This window comes from Aulonocara stuartgranti (genome assembly GCF_965226115.1).
Source record: "Aulonocara stuartgranti genome assembly, chromosome: 23".
Classification (NCBI taxonomy): domain Eukaryota; kingdom Metazoa; phylum Chordata; class Actinopteri; order Cichliformes; family Cichlidae; genus Aulonocara; species Aulonocara stuartgranti.
Window position 1 is genome coordinate 39896704 of NC_138958.1, and position 18110 is coordinate 39914813.

Sequence of the window (18110 nt, forward strand, 5' to 3'; positions counted from 1 at the left end):
TGACCGGACACACACACGGATACATGCTGTCAAATGGTGGTAGACAGTCACGTCATTACTAACACATCTATGTTTGCTTACATACAGTGCTTTCACAGCCTTAGAAGTAAAGGGTTTAACCAGTGTCCTTTACTGGTGTTGCCTGATTTCAGGTCTAATTGCCTGAAACCAGCAACTTTGTCATTATTAGGGGTTCAGTCAGTCATTGGAATGAGCAGTACAATTTGCCAAAGCACTTATCAATAAGTTGGTTGGTGCTAACTTCTCTGGAACTGCTAATACTAGTCCTGTTCACTTCTATGTACAGGGTGGGCCATTTATATGGATACACCGTAATAACATGGGAATGGTTGGTGATATTAAAGTCCTGTTTGTGGCACATTAGTATATGTGAGGGGCAAACTCCTCAAGATGGGAGGTGACCATGGTGGCCATTTAGAAGTCGGCCATCTTGGATACAACTTTTGTTTTTTCAATAGGAAGAGGGTCATGTGACACATCGAACTTATTGGTAATGTCACAAGAAAAACAATGGTGTGCTTGGTTTCAACGTAACTTTATTCTTTCATGAGTTATTTACAAGTTTCTTTTTGTTCACAGCCATTGACATGTTGAAGAGGTTAACACGTGAGGAGCGGATCTAAATTGTGTTGATATGTGGTGAAAGCAGTAACCGGGTCATTGCAGCAGATTTCCATACAAGACACCCTACGAGACCACCCATCTCCCATGCTACAGTTAGCAAACTGCTTGCTAAGTTTCATGAAACTGGTTCAGTGTTGGATTTGCAAAAATGTGGATGCAAGAAACCTGTCGCTAATGAAGAAACATCAGTGGCTGTCCTAGCTTCATTCAGCAAGAGCCCACAGCGTAGCACTCGCCGCATGTCACTGAGAGTGGCATTAGTCAAACATCCCTCCGGCGGATATTAACTACTCACAAATGGCACCCTTACAAACTCCAGCTACTGCAGCATCTCAACGAGGATGACCCAGATCGGCGCACAGAATTTGCAGAATGGGCAAGACAAAAATTGGAACAGGACCCTCAGTTCACGCAGAAGATTTTGTTCAGTGATGAGGCAAACTTTTATGTGAATGGTGAAGTTAACAAACAAAATCACCGCTATTGGTCTGACACTAACCCACATTGGATGGATCCCTCCAAGACTGTTGGAACAACAAAAGTGATGGTTTGGTGTGGTATATGGGGTACAACGATAGTGGGTCCATTCTTCATCAGTGGAAACCTCAAGGCCACTGGATATTTGAAATTGCTACATGATGATGTGTTTCCCTCTTTATGCACTGAAGCTGGCACGTTCCCTGAGTTTTTCCAGCAAGATGGTGCACCACCACATTATGGGTGCCAGGTCCGAACATTCCTAGATCAACAGTTTCCTGGAAAGTGGATTGGTCATCGTGAGCCAGTTGAATGGCCCCCAAGGTCTCCCGATCTGACCCCCTTAGACTTTTATCTTTGGGGTCATCTGAAGGCAATCGTCTATGGTGTGAAGATACGAGATGTGCAGCACTTGAAACTACGGATACTGGATGCCTGTGCTGGCATTTCTCCTGCGGTGTTGCTATCAGTGTGTGAAGAGTGGGATAAGAGGGTTGCACTGACAATCCAACACAATGGGCAGCACATTGAACACATTTTATAAGTGGTCAGAAACTTGTAAATAACTCATGAAAGAATAAAGTTACGTTGAAACCAAGCACACCATTGTTTTTCTTGTGACATTACCAATAAGTTTGATGTGTCCCATGGCCCCCTTCCTATGGGAGAAAAAAAAATAAAATGTTGTATCCAAGATGGCCGACTTCTAAATGGCCACCATGGTCACCACCCATCTTGAGGAGTTTGCCCCCTCACATATACTAATGTGCCACAAATAGGACTTTAATATCACCAACCATTCCCATGTTATTACGGTGTATCCATATAAATGGCCCACCCTGTAGATTCATAAAAAGGTAGCTCTGTGGTGTATACCGCTACGGAGCAGGGGTAGCAGGCCATCCCAGCATCCAAGAGAACTCTATCGCTCCTACTTGAACTCTTAGAAAATGGACATGGCAGAATGAGATAATTTAACTATTTAGCTTTTAAAACTTTATACAGCTATAAATATTAGCACTGAAAATAAATGGATGTCAGCAAATCCAATTTTAGTGTAGCACTAAAGGGTTACTGTGATATTTGTTTTTTCTAATACTGCTTTGGCCTTATCTTAAAGAGGACCGAGGTGATTACATTTCCTGAATTGCTACTAAGCAGAGAGGTTATATAGGCGATGGAGAGACAAGTAAAGCCTAAAGGAGAAGAAGAGAAAGATGAATATGCTCGTCTGAAAGATGTGGAAATTGAAGATCGCAGAGGGAGGGAAAAAATAAGGAGCGATGAAAGAAGAACGGGGAAGCCAGCGGTGGTTCCTGTCTGTTTGGGTGGCCCTGAGCTGGATTGAGGACCCAGGTGTTCTCCCCCCTCTATCCACGTATCGCTCCATTCCTTCTCATCGCCTCCCCTGGTGGCCTTCGCCATTTAATCTGGATTAATGAGGAGGTTGACCTTCGGCTCGCTTCCTCTCTGTCTATCCTTTTCCATTCCTGCCTTGCAGAGCTTTCCAAGCAGGACTACGTTGTTTTTACCCACATTTTATTTCTGCTTCTCTCTCCCCCATGTCTTCATTTCATATTGTTTCTTTTTCTACTTCTCTGAATCTTCTCTCTCCTCTCTCTCTTTTCAACCCTATTTTGCTCTTTATCTCAAGCCTTGGCAGTGCAAGTCTTTGTGCATGTGCAACTCCATCTTGGCTCTACTGACTGACAAAGCAGTGCTGTTCATTGTTGGGACCACCTGTGTATCCTGTCGCACTGCTCTGTTTGGGTGGTCAAGCCTCGCAGCCCACGCTGTACTGATATACGGACACACACTTAGAGAAATTCACGTCACCGCAGTCCATGAATATCCTCATGGGAAGTCTGCAAAGGCACAAGTACAGACGCACACTCACTCACAACCAAGCTGTGCGCTACCCAATCTGTGGTGAGTGAGTCCTTCTAATTGGCCAGTCAACAGGTGCCGAGCTCGACTCATGGGAGTGGACAGAGGAGACGGAGGGATATGATTACAGAACAAGGGAAAGGCTAAGCTCAAGGCTTCTGTATAATAACTGCAGCAGGAGCCAGTTTTGAAGGGTGGGAAGTAAATATCTAAATCTGTTTGGCTGTTCTGTGTTGCTGATTGATATACCACCAGAGCATTTTGAACAATAGCCAGCACTGTGCTGCTCATGTGGCGGTCAGAGCAGTTCTTAAAGTAGCAAGTAGCAACATGTTTTCCATAATCAAGGAAGGAATTATGCCAGTGTTATAGTTTTCAAACTAGAGTGCATCATGTTGTGCCCACCTAGGTCCAAGTGTCATAAGTTTGTCATGTATATATTTCGTCATAGAGGCTGAACTACAGGCTCTGTGGAGACATATGTGCCTGCCAGTTATGTTGTTACCCCATGGTCTTGACCATGTAGACCAAGGGTGGGGGAACTCCAGGCCTCAAGGAACAGTGTCCTGCAGCTTTTAGATGTGTCCTTGATCCACTTGGCGTAGACACTAAACTATGAGGGCATCAACTTTGCATCCCTGCTCCAAGAACACTGTGCAAATTAAGACAAAGAATAACAACTACAACTTTGTTTGTGATGTCCACACAACGAAAGTATCAAATACAGCCTACTGTATCTCAGTCTGAATCAGATTATTAATTTTCTTTGGCAACACACACTACTGATCTATGTACTGCCTCGTCTCTCTTGTCATGTCTTTGTTGAACTCACTGAGTAATTACTCACTGTGTTGGATGGAAAAGCACACGTAAAAAAGGGAGTGAACTCTGGATTTGATAACTAGTAGACTCTCTATTATCAGTAACAGCTTCAGTCAGTTTCCCATCAGTCTTGCACAATAATGAGGGGGAATTCTGGGTTATCAGTTTATCAGTATTTTTGGGATGTATTGATTAAAAAGCCTTTGTAAGGTCATGTCACTGCATCTAATCCAGGTAAAGGTCAGAACTCCGGTAGAACTTTCTTCTATCTCTTGGGTCGTGCATCTTGTGGCTTTACACAACTTCTGTTAGTCTTTTCTTTTTGAGTAAAATCCCTTGGCGTAATGGTGATTCTGAAACCTTTGCAGCTTTTGTCTAATCCATCCACAGAACATGCTCCAGATCTTTGCATAACGTCTCCCACATGGACTGATGAACACCTAGGTCATACCTTTAGCTGATGTAGCGTTTTTAATGCTTCTTTTAAGGTATTGTGAAAGAAGTTGGGCTCAAGACATTGCCCAGTATTTAGTGAGAGTGCAGCTTTGTCAATAACTACCTCCTTAATGGGAACACGTGACTCAAGGTAACTTTTGAGACGTCTTTAGCACAAAGGTCCTTATGTAATCCTGAGTACTGATTTCTAGTAAAGGCATGTTTTGATCTAGAAATTGTGACTTAGATGAGCCACATTTTATAAGTAATCAATGTGAAGAATCCTGGAAGTTCCAAAGGATTTTTTGCAGCATATGAACATATGGTAAAAATGTGTAGTTTAAATGAGCTCATGTAGTATATTAAATTGTTCGGAAAGCAGAGATGTTTGCCAAAATGACTTTTATATAATTTGAATGCCAAAACGTATAATTTAAGATGTTGACAGTTCTCTTGCACCTCACCACTTTTATAAATAGGAGAGTTTCCCTTACAGCTAGGCTGCTGAAGACCTGACTTTTAGATTTGCTTACTCGCTCTAGCTTGACTTGTGTGTCACTCACCACTGGAAACAGCACATAAGACGGAAAACATTTGGACCCGAATGAAAGGTGATCAGCCCTCCCTTTTCTTTTCTCCTGTGTGTCTCTCTTCCCCCCCCCCCCTCGCACTTTCTCTCTAGTTCCCTCTCCAGTCTCACTCTCTCTCTCCTTCCGTCTCCCCGAGCCCCGCGGGTCGCCTTACCCTGGGGTTTAGCCCCTAATCACCCACAGCTAGTGGGGAGGGAACCGGAGACTTCCAGCTGGCTGCCTCGTTATTGCAGACCCGAGGGACACACATACACACATTCCTGCACACACGAGCTAAAAACACACACACACACAACCTCATATATGCTTACCAAGGCATTTGCTGTTATCTCTTGGCATCTCTCCATCCACGGCCTCCCCCCCACAAGTCATTCCTGCCAAGGCCGCAGCCTCGCCACATAAACTGAATAACAGAAGGCGGCTTACCACAAAGGAGGCCCAAATCTCTGGCACGTCCACATCTCCAAACCAGTTTAAACTAGTCTTAAATGTTGACATCTCTAGCCTGTTAACCATACATCTATATTTGTATGTAAAATGCATGTGTCTGTCCTGACTGTTGGCGTCTAACAATCCTGCAGCCAGGACTCGAACAGAGTTCTAACACCAACCATCTTTTTCCTTTCAGGAGGGATCCATATGATTACCCCACCCACTCCAGACCTGTGCCAAGAGATTCCGGCCCCAACCACTATCAGGACGCTCCAGGTGCGAGTAACTCGGGCCGTTTGCCAATCCCTCAGTTGAGCACCCAGCAGCCGCTCAACAATCCCCGCTACCACCCCTCTTCCCAGGCAGGACAGCAGCACCGTGCTGCCTTAAGACAGGACGTCCCTCCGTCACCCTCCGCGGGTCAAAGAGGGCGCCAGTACTACGACACCGTAGGGAGAAGAGACGGATACCGGCAAGCCAGCCCCGGCCGCTACACCAGCCCAGAGAGAAACCCTGCCGTCAAGGAGCGTTACAACAGCCCCGACCGCTATCGCTACGGTGACGAAAGACAGCCTGACCCAAGACGGAAGAATCCCATGATAGGCGCGGTTTAAAACCGTGCAAATGCAAGTAACATAAAGAGAGCGTGTTTGTGAAACATATCAGCTGTCACCTGGGCCGCCAGTGTGCATCAGTGAAATTTTTGCCATATTGATTCATGTAATCAGAAGCTGTAATGCAAAAAAAAAATAGGGCTTGTTTTTTTGAGAAAGGGAGATTTGTGTGTTGCGTGTTTGTTTCCAGCTGCGTGTATCTTTGCTGGTGTGTCGCGGTGTATAAGAAGAGGACACAAGATTTTATGATGTCGAAATTAAATGAAGTTAAATATATTATATAGAGTAAACTCCGTGCCAAACGTATACAATCAAGTATATTGAAAGCTATGAAAGCAGAGCTGACTCGCATTTTGCACATGCTGATCAAGCTGAAGGAAATTAAAGAGGGATCACCTTGACCCGTCAGACTGCTCCAGCACAGAGAGACGGGAAGCTAAAGTGGACAAACAGGAAAAGGAAGTAACACCCCCTTCTTGTCCTTGATGTTTAGTCGCTTGGACTTCCTTTACATTCTGCTAACACACTGCTTCGTCTGTTTTTTTTTTGTTTTTTTGTATTTTTACCTTTCCTTATCTGGACGTGGCTTACTCCGTGCTCATTAACTGTGTAACTGAATTTGCATATAAGATAAGTGATATTTTTGTAGCGCTTCTAATAAAATGTATAAATCTCGATCTGCTGCAGGCTCTTATGGTAAGCTCCTTGTAACTCGTGGAAGACATTAATGAAACATTTTATCCTTTTAACATATCACCGCTAAGAGTCACTGCACTGAAAACGAATTGTGTCAATGGTGGTTTGATTTAAACTTGCTGTCAAATAAGTGCACAACTTCTTTTTTTTTTCTTTTTTTTTTTGTACAACTATTTTCCATTAAATATCTTGATAAATATTCTCAGGCTGTGCCACGTCATTTCATTTCATCACATTTCTGCTTCATTTCACCTGTTAGCTAGAGTACGCGTGTATGAAACACTCAGACTAAGACAACACCATGAGTCATGACTTTAAAAATTCATTATAATATCCAGCTTAATGTCTCTGAGCACAATCTCTAGATAAATTTGCCCTGTGAGATGACTGATAAGAGTAGCCAGCATTCCGATAATGACTAAATCATCTTCAACAATTAGAGGCAGGGAAATCTCCACTGGAAAATGATTACTGCCCAATTTGCTCTCAGAAATAAAGATGGCACTGATTGGTGAAATTAGACTTGAAATGGGGAATAATTAGTGTGGAGAAGGCTTTTTCTATCAGTTTAGGTTTAATTAGCATCGAGGCCCATAAGGACCGGGCCTCTCTGCGTTCCCCTGACCCTCTCCTGTCTGAACTGGAATAGACCTCCAAACAGACGAGCACAGGCAGATAAAAGCTGATCGATCCTTCTCTTTAAACCAGTTTTAAGCAAATCAACTATTTCCCAAAGACAGGAAACACGTAAGACTTCAGAGGAGATGCAGCCTGTCTGACTAAGTACTAGTATAAACAAATGCTTATTTTGACACATATCATATATAGTAAGAAATGCAGTGCTTGTCACAAACTAGAATAGATGAAAGCTGGATAAACAAGCAAGGGAACCACCAGCTGTCTGCTGAGCATCCTGTGATGACAAAACTGTCAGAAATTGTCCACAGTTTCTTCCTAATAGATCTACCTTGAACTAATCAAGCACAGGCAGGGGAAACTAGTGCATCTGTAATAGCCTATTTGATTACACAAGCTGTTATAGAAAAGTTTTAAGTGAGTCAGAGTAAGAAATCAAGTCCTCCAGAAGTCTCTTATGTTTTATACTCATAGTCCCCATAAAGGAGACACTTCTGCAGTAGCTGAAGGCGAACATGGTAAGATAAGCTCAACTCATCTTTAAAAAAATACAATTAAATTAAAGAACTGAGCGGACCTCTGTGTGATTAAAGCAGAAGGTTATAACCATTTAAAGCCACAATTAAACAGCAGACATGCAAACCTACACAACTGATTCACGTTTCTTAACTTCATGTATTTGTTTTCAGTATGTGAAAACCTAATGTTAATATCTGTAGGAGTATGGCTAACAGCTAAAATCATTAGCTAGCAGTATAGATAAACATGTTAGCTAAACCTCCTCACATGCTATATACAGGGTGGGCCATTTATATGGATACACCGTAATAACATGGGAATGGTTGGTGATATTAAAGTCCTGTTTGTGGCACATTAGTATATGTGAGGGGGCAAACTCCTCAAGATGGGTGGTGACCATGGTGGCCATTTAGAAGTCGGCCATCTTGGATACAACTTTTGTTTTTTCAATAGGAAGAGGGCCATGTGACACATCAAACTTATTGGTAATGTCACAAGAAAAACAATGGTGTGCTTGGCTTCAACATAACTTTATTCTTTCATGAGTTATTTACAAGTTTCTGACCACTTATAAAATGTGCTGCCCATTGTGTTGGATTGTCAGTACAACCCTCTTCTCCCACTCTTCACACACTGATAGCAACACCGCAGGAGAAATGCCAGCACGGCATCCAGTATCCGTAGTTTCAAGTGCTGCACATCTCGTATCTTCACACCATAGACAATTGCCTTCAGATGACCTCAAAGATAAAAGTGTAAGGGGGTCAGATCGGGAGACCTTGGGGGCCATTCAACTGGCCCACGACGACCAATCCACTTTCCAGGAAACTGTTCATCTAGGACTGCTCGGACCTGGCACCCATAATGTGGTGGTGCACCATCTTGCTGGAAAAACTCAGGGAACGTGCCAGCTTCAGTGTATAAAGAGGGAAACACATCATCATGTAGCAATTTCAAATATCCAGTGGCCTTGAGGTTTCCATTGACGAAGAATGGACCCACTATCGTTGTACCCCATATACCACACCAAACCATCACTTTTGTTGTTCCAACAGTCTTGGAGGGATCCATCCAATGTGGGTTAGTGTCAGACCAATAGCGGTGGTTTTGTTTGTTAACTTCACCATTCACATAAAAGTTTGCCTCATCACTGAACAAAATCTTCTGCGTGAACTGAGGGTCCTGTTCCAATTTTTGTCTTGCCCATTCTGCAAATTCTGTGCGCCGATCTGGGTCATCCTCGTTGAGATGCTGCAGTAGCTGGAGTTTGTAAGGGTGCCATTTGTGAGTAGTTAATATCCGCCGGAGGGATGTTTGACTAATGCCACTCTCCAGTGACATGCGGCGAGTGCTACGCTGTGGGCTCTTGCTGAATGAAGCTAGGACAGCCACTGATGTTTCTTCATTAGTGACAGGTTTCTTGCATCCACATTTTTGCAAATCCAACACTGAACCAGTTTCACGAAACCTAGCAAGCAGTTTGCTAACTGTAGCATGGGAGATGGGTGGTCTCGTAGGGCAGCGGTCCCCAATCTTTTTTGCGCCACGGACCGGTTTATGCCCGACAATATTTTCATGGACCAGCCTTTAAGGTGTTGCGGATAAATAAAACAAAATAAAACTAGTACCGGTACCGAAAAAAGAAGATTTATTCATAACACACGTGAAAAGACCAAGGAAAACCGAGTAAACGATAAAAACGATAAGAAAATAACGCTGAAAACCGATAAAAACCCTGAAAACTATACATTTCACATCTGAGCCTCAACTCTTGCGGCCCGGTACCAAACGACTCACGGACCGGTACCGGTCCGAGGCCCGGGGGTTGGGGACCGCTGTCGTAGGGTGTCTTGTATGGAAATCTGCTGCAATGACCCGGTTACTGTGTTCACCAGATATCAACACAATTTCGAACCGCTCCTCATGTGTTAACCTCTTCGACATGTCAATGGCTGTGAACAAAGAGAAACTTCTAAATAACTCATGAAAGAATAAAGTTACGTTGAAACCAAGCACACCATTGGTTTTTTTTGTGACATTACCAATAAGTTTGATGTGTCACATGGTCCTCTTCCTATTGAAAAAACAAAAGTTGTATCCAAGATATCCGACTTCTAAATGGCCACCATGGTCACCACCCATCTTGAGGAGTTTGCCCCTCACATATACTAATGTGCCACAAACAGGACTTTAATATCACCAACCATTCCCATGTTATTACGGTGTATCCATATAAATGGCCCACCCTGTACATTTAGCTTAAGGTATAGCTACAACAGTTTCAACTGCTAGCCACACTTTGGGTTAAAACAAAAGAGTCCCACTTTTTTTGTTTGCTATTTTAACATTTTTAACAGTTTACCTGTGCAAAAGTCTTGAGCCACTGGCTGAAATACTGCCCAAAATCATGGCGGACCCTCCACCATGTTCTACAGATGGCTCTAGACACTGTTGTACTGCACTCCTAACCTCGTGTTTATTGACAATGATTTGAATGTGAAAATGTCACATTTGGATTCATCACTCCGACAGACATGTTGCCGCTGATTTTCAGTCCAGTTTTTGTGTAATTCGGAATACATCAGCCTTTTTGTTTTGCAGTTTCCTTCCTTTAGTGACTAACTAAAGTGTCAGGTGCATCTCTCAGGTCCTGTGTCAGGTCTTTACTGGATTTTTTCCTGTTTCTTTCAGATACCGTTCCTGTGCTGTAAATGCAATTTTTGAGGCTTGCCACTTCTTTTGTCCTCGACTTGTACAGTTTCTTCAAGGACACACTGCACACCATGCCAAGATATGTCAAATATGTGGGTAATAGCTTTTTAGGAATCACTTGTTGTTGCAAAAGTAATATTTTATGTCTGTCAGACGTCATTATCTTTGGCATTTCACATATTCAACAAAAGAAATGAGAACAAATGTTTTTGTGACAGGCTGCTCGTAACAAAGTGCCTAAAGATACAAATTAAAACAGGTTCTTTGCCAAGTTGTCTGTTACTTGTAGACACAACGCTGGTTTATTCGTTGACTTTTGTGCCTTTTTTATGGTTGAATGACTCAACAAACTAAAACACATTTCTGTTAAAGAAGTCAGGTACAAGGACTGGAGATAAAATGAGTGAAAAAGCAGCCAATATCCAAAGTAAAACTCTAAAAGACCTCCAGAAAACCTGAAGAGAGAGAAACACTCTTAAAAATTATAAGAAAGTCTGGCTCCTTGAAAGCAAAATATAAAGAAATGAAGGGTGGCTCAAGATTTTTGCACAGCACTATATGCTTACCTAACACTTTTATTTGTTCATTGTAGTGAAATTGTTAGAATTAACAGCTTAAATAGTTCTATAAAAGACAGATTAACTTTTAAAACAGTGAGCGTGAAGTTGTGAGCTAAAAGTATGAATTAACAGAAATGATTGGCTAAATATGGACAAATAAATTCTAAGCTAAACACAATAAATAAAGAACATGGACCTCATAAATAACTGTTAACAGGAGCGTTAAATGGTTAAAACGGTAAATCACAGTTATTGATAGGTGGTTGAGGTATTGCTAACCATAAGAGCCATAATAGTCTAAATGGGGAGCTGAAACTAGTCAGATCTGGTTTTAAATAAGCTTAAAAGACCACACTGAATGTAAGAGGCATTGATGAAGGGATTCCTGAGTGCATGTGACAGAGCTGTGGGTTTGTCAGATGAAAAAGGTTGGAAACCACTGGTTTACTTAATTAGCACTCGTATGTGTGTGTGTACTTATAAAGCACGTCTTTACCGTTATGAAAGGCATGCAGTTATAATTCCATGATGATAGTATAGTAATGGCACCGTGCCATGGTATTACAAGCATGAAACACTGTAAAAACCTCCCTTGGGTGGTCTGATGAGACATTCCGGTGTCTAAATGTGTCGATGGTGGAGCGTCAGCTAATGAAAATGCCTCATTTGTGGAGTGTTTTGGTAGATTATGAAACTTAGGAGCCAAATAGAGATAGGGCCCCCAAACATACTAAGAAGGAGATTATTTTATTAAGCGGTCACTGCTCATGGCTACGTAGGTGTGACCTGGCCAGAAAACTAGTTCGGCACACTAGCAGTGTGTCGATGGATGCTCAAGCCATGCTAGGTATGAAGGAACACTGGACTGAGCAGGAAGTCAAGACGGACCAACTGAACTGAGGAGGGGGGCTGAGGGTACATCTTTCCCTACAGTGCTGTGATTGCAGCCATTGCCCAGCTCTCCATGAATGATACTCATGACCATCGATTAGCGGTCAGCCAAGACTGAAGAAGTCACCTGGATGACGCCAAGGAGCTCGTCTCCAACGCCTGCGTCCATATGAACAGAATCAACTTCCTGGTGTTTCCAAGTACGTTTGTTATAAAGCGGAGAGGTGGCAACAGCGAGCGCCGTGCCAAGATTTCCTGTGTCTCCTCTCATTCACACTGATGGTAACACAACTCGCGGCACTTAAGCTGGCTTCGCTGTGCTTTAAAGAAACGCTGTAAACAGGCTCCTCCGAGTGCTTGTGGTCAGCTCGCTGCTGCCAAAGATAATAAACAACAGCAACTGATTATCCGTGAATTAATTGCATTTTAAGTCCATTAAACAAAAGCTTTGGAATCGCTGTCAGGAGCACTTGGCTCTAACACCCATCTTAGCGAAATTACTCTTCCGTCCGCAGCCACAGCCTTCCAGAGTGCCTCGGCCTTTGTTCATGGTCATCCACAAGGAGTGCTTTTAGTGCAGTCACGTGACACACCCTCCCTCTGACGGGCCGCGGTCATGGCCGTTGATTCGCTGACAGACGTATTTTTACGCCTCATATCAGCTCACGCCATGTAAAAAAGACGTTTTCCTCTCCCCGCTGCACGACCTCTGATTTCGAGAAAGGCCGTATCCTTCCTTAAGAGCTACTTATCTATTCTCTGCACCCACCCCTCCTTTTGTTGGCGATTCTTTCCCGACTATAAAAAATAAAAATTCTCTCTCATCTTTTTCTCTGTTATGTGAGAAGGGGGTGGGGGTGTTTTGCGTGAATTAATCTGACACCTCGTAAGCCCACGTTTTTGTGGAACTAAAATAAAAAATAAAATAATGCAAACGCACATGCTGTTCCCCAGTCGATTGTCATGAACCGTGGGGTAGTGTGAGAATTCCCTGGTTATGTTCTCTTAGCATTACCTATTCTGCTGGTGCCCCTGTTGTACACCTTTGCTTGTTAGCATGTGTCAATCAAAAGGCGTGCTCTGGGGAGGGCAAAGTGGAGAGCTGAAGCAGTTATCTGTCTCCAACACAGCTCCCAAAAAAAAGACAGAGCAAAGTCGGCAGGAGGGGCTGAGATGGAGGGGATGTGAGTACGAGAGATGCTGGAGGACTAGTATAGAGGAGCATACACCCTCGCAACACAAGAATGAAGGTAAATGCCCGCGCTGACCTCGGCCTGCGCTCGCTGGCCCCTTTCATCCTCTTCATTAAAGGCACATTCCGCCATATTACCCCGCTGTCCTTCTGTCCTTCACCTGCTGCCATTCATTTCAATTCAGCCCTCGTTAAGGCATCACGGTCTCCGAACGGAGTGTAGTCGGAGCGGTCCGAGCGGATCCTCTCATTTAATTATACAGTTCATTAGAAAGGAGGCCCGCATCCCCACTCCACCTCCCCCCAGCTCTGAGGCAGACCATGGGAATAGCTGGTGGCTAATGTGCAGTTTAAATGGCCTAAATATGGAGATTGGTCGAGTTATGGATTACCGTTAACCGTTAGCCTGCCCTTCACCTACTTCATTCGCTTTTATGTCAGCCGTGTAGCCTTTTGATGCAGTATCACTCAAGTTGGAGTGTGCTCTTTCAGCCAGCGTGTTTGTTTGATATTGTTCATGAACTGTGAAATTGAATTTCCACACTTGGGCTGATATTGGAAATAATTTCATATCCCATGCAATATTCCTGCTCGGTTTCACCTTGCGCTGTGTTTAAGACATCCATTTTTGCCTAATGTGTCTTTCTGTGTTTTTCTCCTTCGTCTTCTTCTTTTGCAAAGTCGATTCTGCAACACCGTTAATTTGGACCATATTTACCCTGAAAGCAGTGTTGGCTCTCCTGGCTGCCTCTCTGTTCGCCCACACACCACAGCCGAGCCACCAACCACCATCTTTTACTCCAAAGCTGTCGTCATGGAAACGGGGCCGCCGCTCCTGGCACAGCAGCCCCCCCCCCCCCCTTTTTCCTGTGCTGATGACATCGTAGTAGCAACAATGAAAGGTTTGTACATCCCATTATTAAGAGGAGCAGGGGGTTTTTCCCCCCTCTTTTTCGCTTTTGGGGCAGGGTCACTGAGCACCTGAAACCTCACACAGTGTGAAATGCTTTATCAGAAACACTCAGGTTATTCTATTCTGCACCAACACTGGTACCACTTCAGCTAGACAAACCTGGCAGGAGAAAACATAAATACAAAGCTTTTGTCAGTAAGCTACATGCAGCATTTCTTCCTCTGCGTTTTGGGGATATAAATATATTTCCTATACTTGAAATCCAAAACACAGGCCTCAGTCAGTGAGTATGTTTCAAACCAGAAGATCCAAGACCAGCCTGAAACCACTGAATGGTCTCAACGTCTGTTTGCTGTGAGCTTGCACAAAGCAGCAACCTGTACGGCTGAGAGGTGAAGCCAAGGTGCAATTCCTCAAATGGCCACTTGAGGCTGTGATCAAAATCAAGTCATTCCCAGCAGACTCTAATGTTAAAACGGCCAACTTAACAGCAAAAACTAACATGTTTACATCCAGTTAGACATTTGGCCTCTGGAGCTAATTTCTCCTTCAAAACATCTGCGCTCAGGTTAATATTTACTTATTTGTTTGTTTTAATAAATCACCCAGTTAAGTTTTCTTTGAGATTAAAGTTGGAATTAATCGGGACATGGGCCCCTCGGACTCATCGGTGGGCTTCAACTCCACTAAAATGAATCTCCCGGTTTCCTTCCAAGGTACTTGTGGTCCAGTTTTCGTGAGTGACACTCACTTTGTAGGCTATCGTTGCACCTTGCTTAGCGAGTCAGCTAGTGTTAGCACGGCTCCATCGCTTCAGTTCAAAAAGGATACTTTCTGTTTAAACAACAAAAAACAAGATGGCAATGCCACGAGGCGGTTTTATTCATCTTTTATGCATAGTTTATTGCTCCGGCCCGAATGCAGCAGAAACATTTTACTCTCAGGAAAAAGCTTTGCATTGTTTATTTTCTTTTTGGCTACGTAGCCTCGGAGCTGCTGGACTCTTTAACAGCAAACCCTCCAGAACTTTGTCTTCATTCATCTCTCCCAGACTTCTCCACTTTCCTATTGCTCCGGTGATGAAAAACACCAAAGAGCCTTGTGGACTCTGGTGTTAACTTGGGGCTAGCAGTGTGGTTCGCCGGGTTGTGATGTGGCCAACAACAGCTGAAGTCCGTGACCCCTGGACCCCATCCATCAGGCTTTCATCACCAGCCCTGGCCTCTGACACACACAAAACTTCAGCCGGGGAGAGAAAGCACGCAACTGGGAAATGCATCAATGTCACTGAGACACTGGGAACAGTATTAGATTATATATATTCACTTTGTCCGGCACTCGACATGCATGCAAGTTATCATACACCAGTGTGGTTTTTGCTCTTGAATATAAAGTTATAAATGTTTCCAGAGAGGTCCCAGACTAAGCTGTCCATCATGTGCAAACTCCTCGTATATTAACCTCCTCTTCTGACACATTGTTTGCTTCCACTGCTGTCTCACACACACACACACACACACACACATACACACACACACACACACACGCACACACACACACACACACGCACACACCTGCTCTGGGCTCAGGCATACACACAAACTGCCGTTATGGACACACAGAGCATCCATATCGTTTTGCCCTCACACACATGTTACCAATATGTGTGTGGCAGAGGCTCAGCTGACCGCCTGGCAGTCACTGTGAAATTGGCGCCCTTCTCATACAGATGCCAGGTGTTTTGCTTGGCAGCCAGGGGTGCCGGGGGTGAGCTTGTGTCAGGAGTGTTGGGTTGCCATGAACTGCAGGGAAAGGATGGGAGTAATATGTTATGGGTCCCTGTTAGTCCAGCCGCTCGGCTAAGATGGAGCGCTGCCAAGGCCGAGATGAGTTTACAGACTGCTTGGTTTCTGTAGGAGTTTGAAAACATATATTAAATTATGAGGCAACATTATTTTTCAATTAACCTTATTTTCTTGACTGATGCGCGTACGGGTGCCAAACATAACATCCCAGGCGCACCACTCAAGGCAGTTTTTGGCACTGAATAGCATTAACCTCCTGCACTGACATGTTTTTCTATTTTTGTTGTGCTGTAGGAATGAGAGCTCACCCCATACCATGAGCAGCCCTGCCAAAAAATTCTCATATGCTGCTCAAACACAGAGAATAAATCCAAGTTTGTAGTGAGAGCTGGAAAAGGCAACATTTTGGCAGTTTTGACATCTTAAGATTATTTTCTCCTGATACACCAAAAGGTGGCAGCTGTGGCTCTGGAGGATGAGCGGGTCATCGACCAAACTTTAGAGGTCTGCATGTTGACGTATACTTGGGCAAGATACTGAACCCTGGGTTGCCTCCATGCATCCATTGGCGAGTGAGTGCATCTGTGAATATTAGACAGTGTGTTACGGTATAGGGAAAAAAGGTCTTGTATGATTAGGTGAATAAGTCTTGTATTTAAGAGTGCTCAGCCTGAACAGAAAAGCACTGTATCCATTTATAATTTTACCAAGAATCAACATTTCCTGTAGTGATTTTACCTGAAACTAGTTTTGCTCTTTGCATGAAAAGATGTCATGTTGGGGCATTAAATATGAGGTTACCACTGCAAGGTAAATTAGCTTAAGGAGAAAACAAGGAACAGAAAGTGGAAGTGAAACTTACAAATGCTACTTGCAGGAATTCGAAACTCAGTCTGCTTATAGAACATTTACAATGTGGACCTTTTTGTTTTTTTGGAAACACTATATGTGAATAGGCTAAAAGTTTTAGCTAACCGATATTAGCATCAGACTTCCCTAGCTGATTACTTACATTGGGGCAGTTATTTTTTTTTTTTAAGACTATTTCTTTAAATCTTAAATGTACAAATAAGGATTTTCTAGCAAAATGTGAGCAAATTTGCATTTCCCAGGACAGAAATACACTTACTGGCCACTTTATTAGTTACACTTGGTTGGACTTACTTTTAAATTCAGAACTGCCTTAAGTCTTCATGGCACAGATTCGACAAGGTGCTGAAAACATTCCTTGGAGGTGTTGGTCCATATTGACATGATAGCATCTCACAGCTGCTGCAGATTTGTTGACTGCACACCCATGATGTGACTCTCCTGTTCCACCACATCCCGAAGGTGTTTATTTGTACTGATAACTCCAGGCTAACAGGCTATGGTGTTTAAATGATGTTCAGTTAGTACTAAGGGGCCAAAAGTATGCCGATTAAATATCCTTCGCACCACTACACGAGCAGCAGCCAGAACTGTGAATACAAGGCAGGATGAATCCATGATTTCATGTCGGTTACACCAAATTCTGAACCTACCGCTCGAACGTCACACCAAAAATTGAAATTCATCAGTCAAAAAAACTGAAGCATCTATTCTGTTGTCCAGTTTTGATGAGCCTGTGTGAATTGTAGCCTCAGTTTCCTGTTCCTAGCTGATAGGAGTGACGCCTGGTGTGGTCGTCTGCTGCTGTAGCTCTTCTGCTTTAAGGTTTGATTTGTTGCATGATAACAGAGACACTCTTCTGCACACTTTGTTTGTAACAAATAGTTACTTGAGTTACTATCACCTTCCTGCCAGCTCAAAGCAGACGGGCCATTCTCTGAACTGGTTTTGCCACAACAAGAATACCAAGTTCAGTGTCACCAGAATCACATTTTTCGCCATTCTTCATGCCAGAAACCAAAAACATCTTTCAACATGTTTTTAGGAATTAAAAGTCTTGTAAATGATTGATATATGAGCTAACTCCCTTTTTAAAAACCTGAAATGGAAAAATGGGGAAGGTCTGGTGGACGTAATTGTTACCAAAGCGGAGATTGCTGCCTTGGAGTGTGAATAATTTTGAGAAAGCAGCTTCTGAAGCTATGTTTTGTGAAACACCATAGATTTTTATTAGGCTCCGTTGGAGTGTGAGTGTTAGGTTAGAAGCATTTAAACACTGGGGGGAAGACGCTTGTTTGGATGTGTGGGTGAATGAGGCTTGCAGCAAGACAGTGATTTGGATGCTCAGAGTAGAAATACACTATCTGAGCACCAGACCATTTATTAAAAATCAACTTACCAAGCTGATTATTTA

The 18110-nt window shown here is 43.3% G+C and overlaps 1 protein-coding gene across 3 annotated transcripts in view; it reads left to right on the top strand.

The window, feature by feature from the left end:
* The window catches only part of pard3ba (par-3 family cell polarity regulator beta a), a 195437-nt gene extending 188637 nt beyond the window's left edge, over positions 1 to 6800 (top strand). For all 3 annotated transcript variants that reach the window (XM_082524118.1, XM_082524119.1, XM_082524120.1), the window contains exon 24: positions 5485 to 6800. In XM_082524118.1, the coding sequence (XP_082380244.1) occupies positions 5485 to 5902 (418 nt within the window). In that variant the 3' untranslated portion in view covers positions 5903 to 6800. The remainder of the gene's footprint in view (positions 1 to 5484) is intronic.
* Positions 6801 to 18110: the final 11310 nt, after the last annotated feature.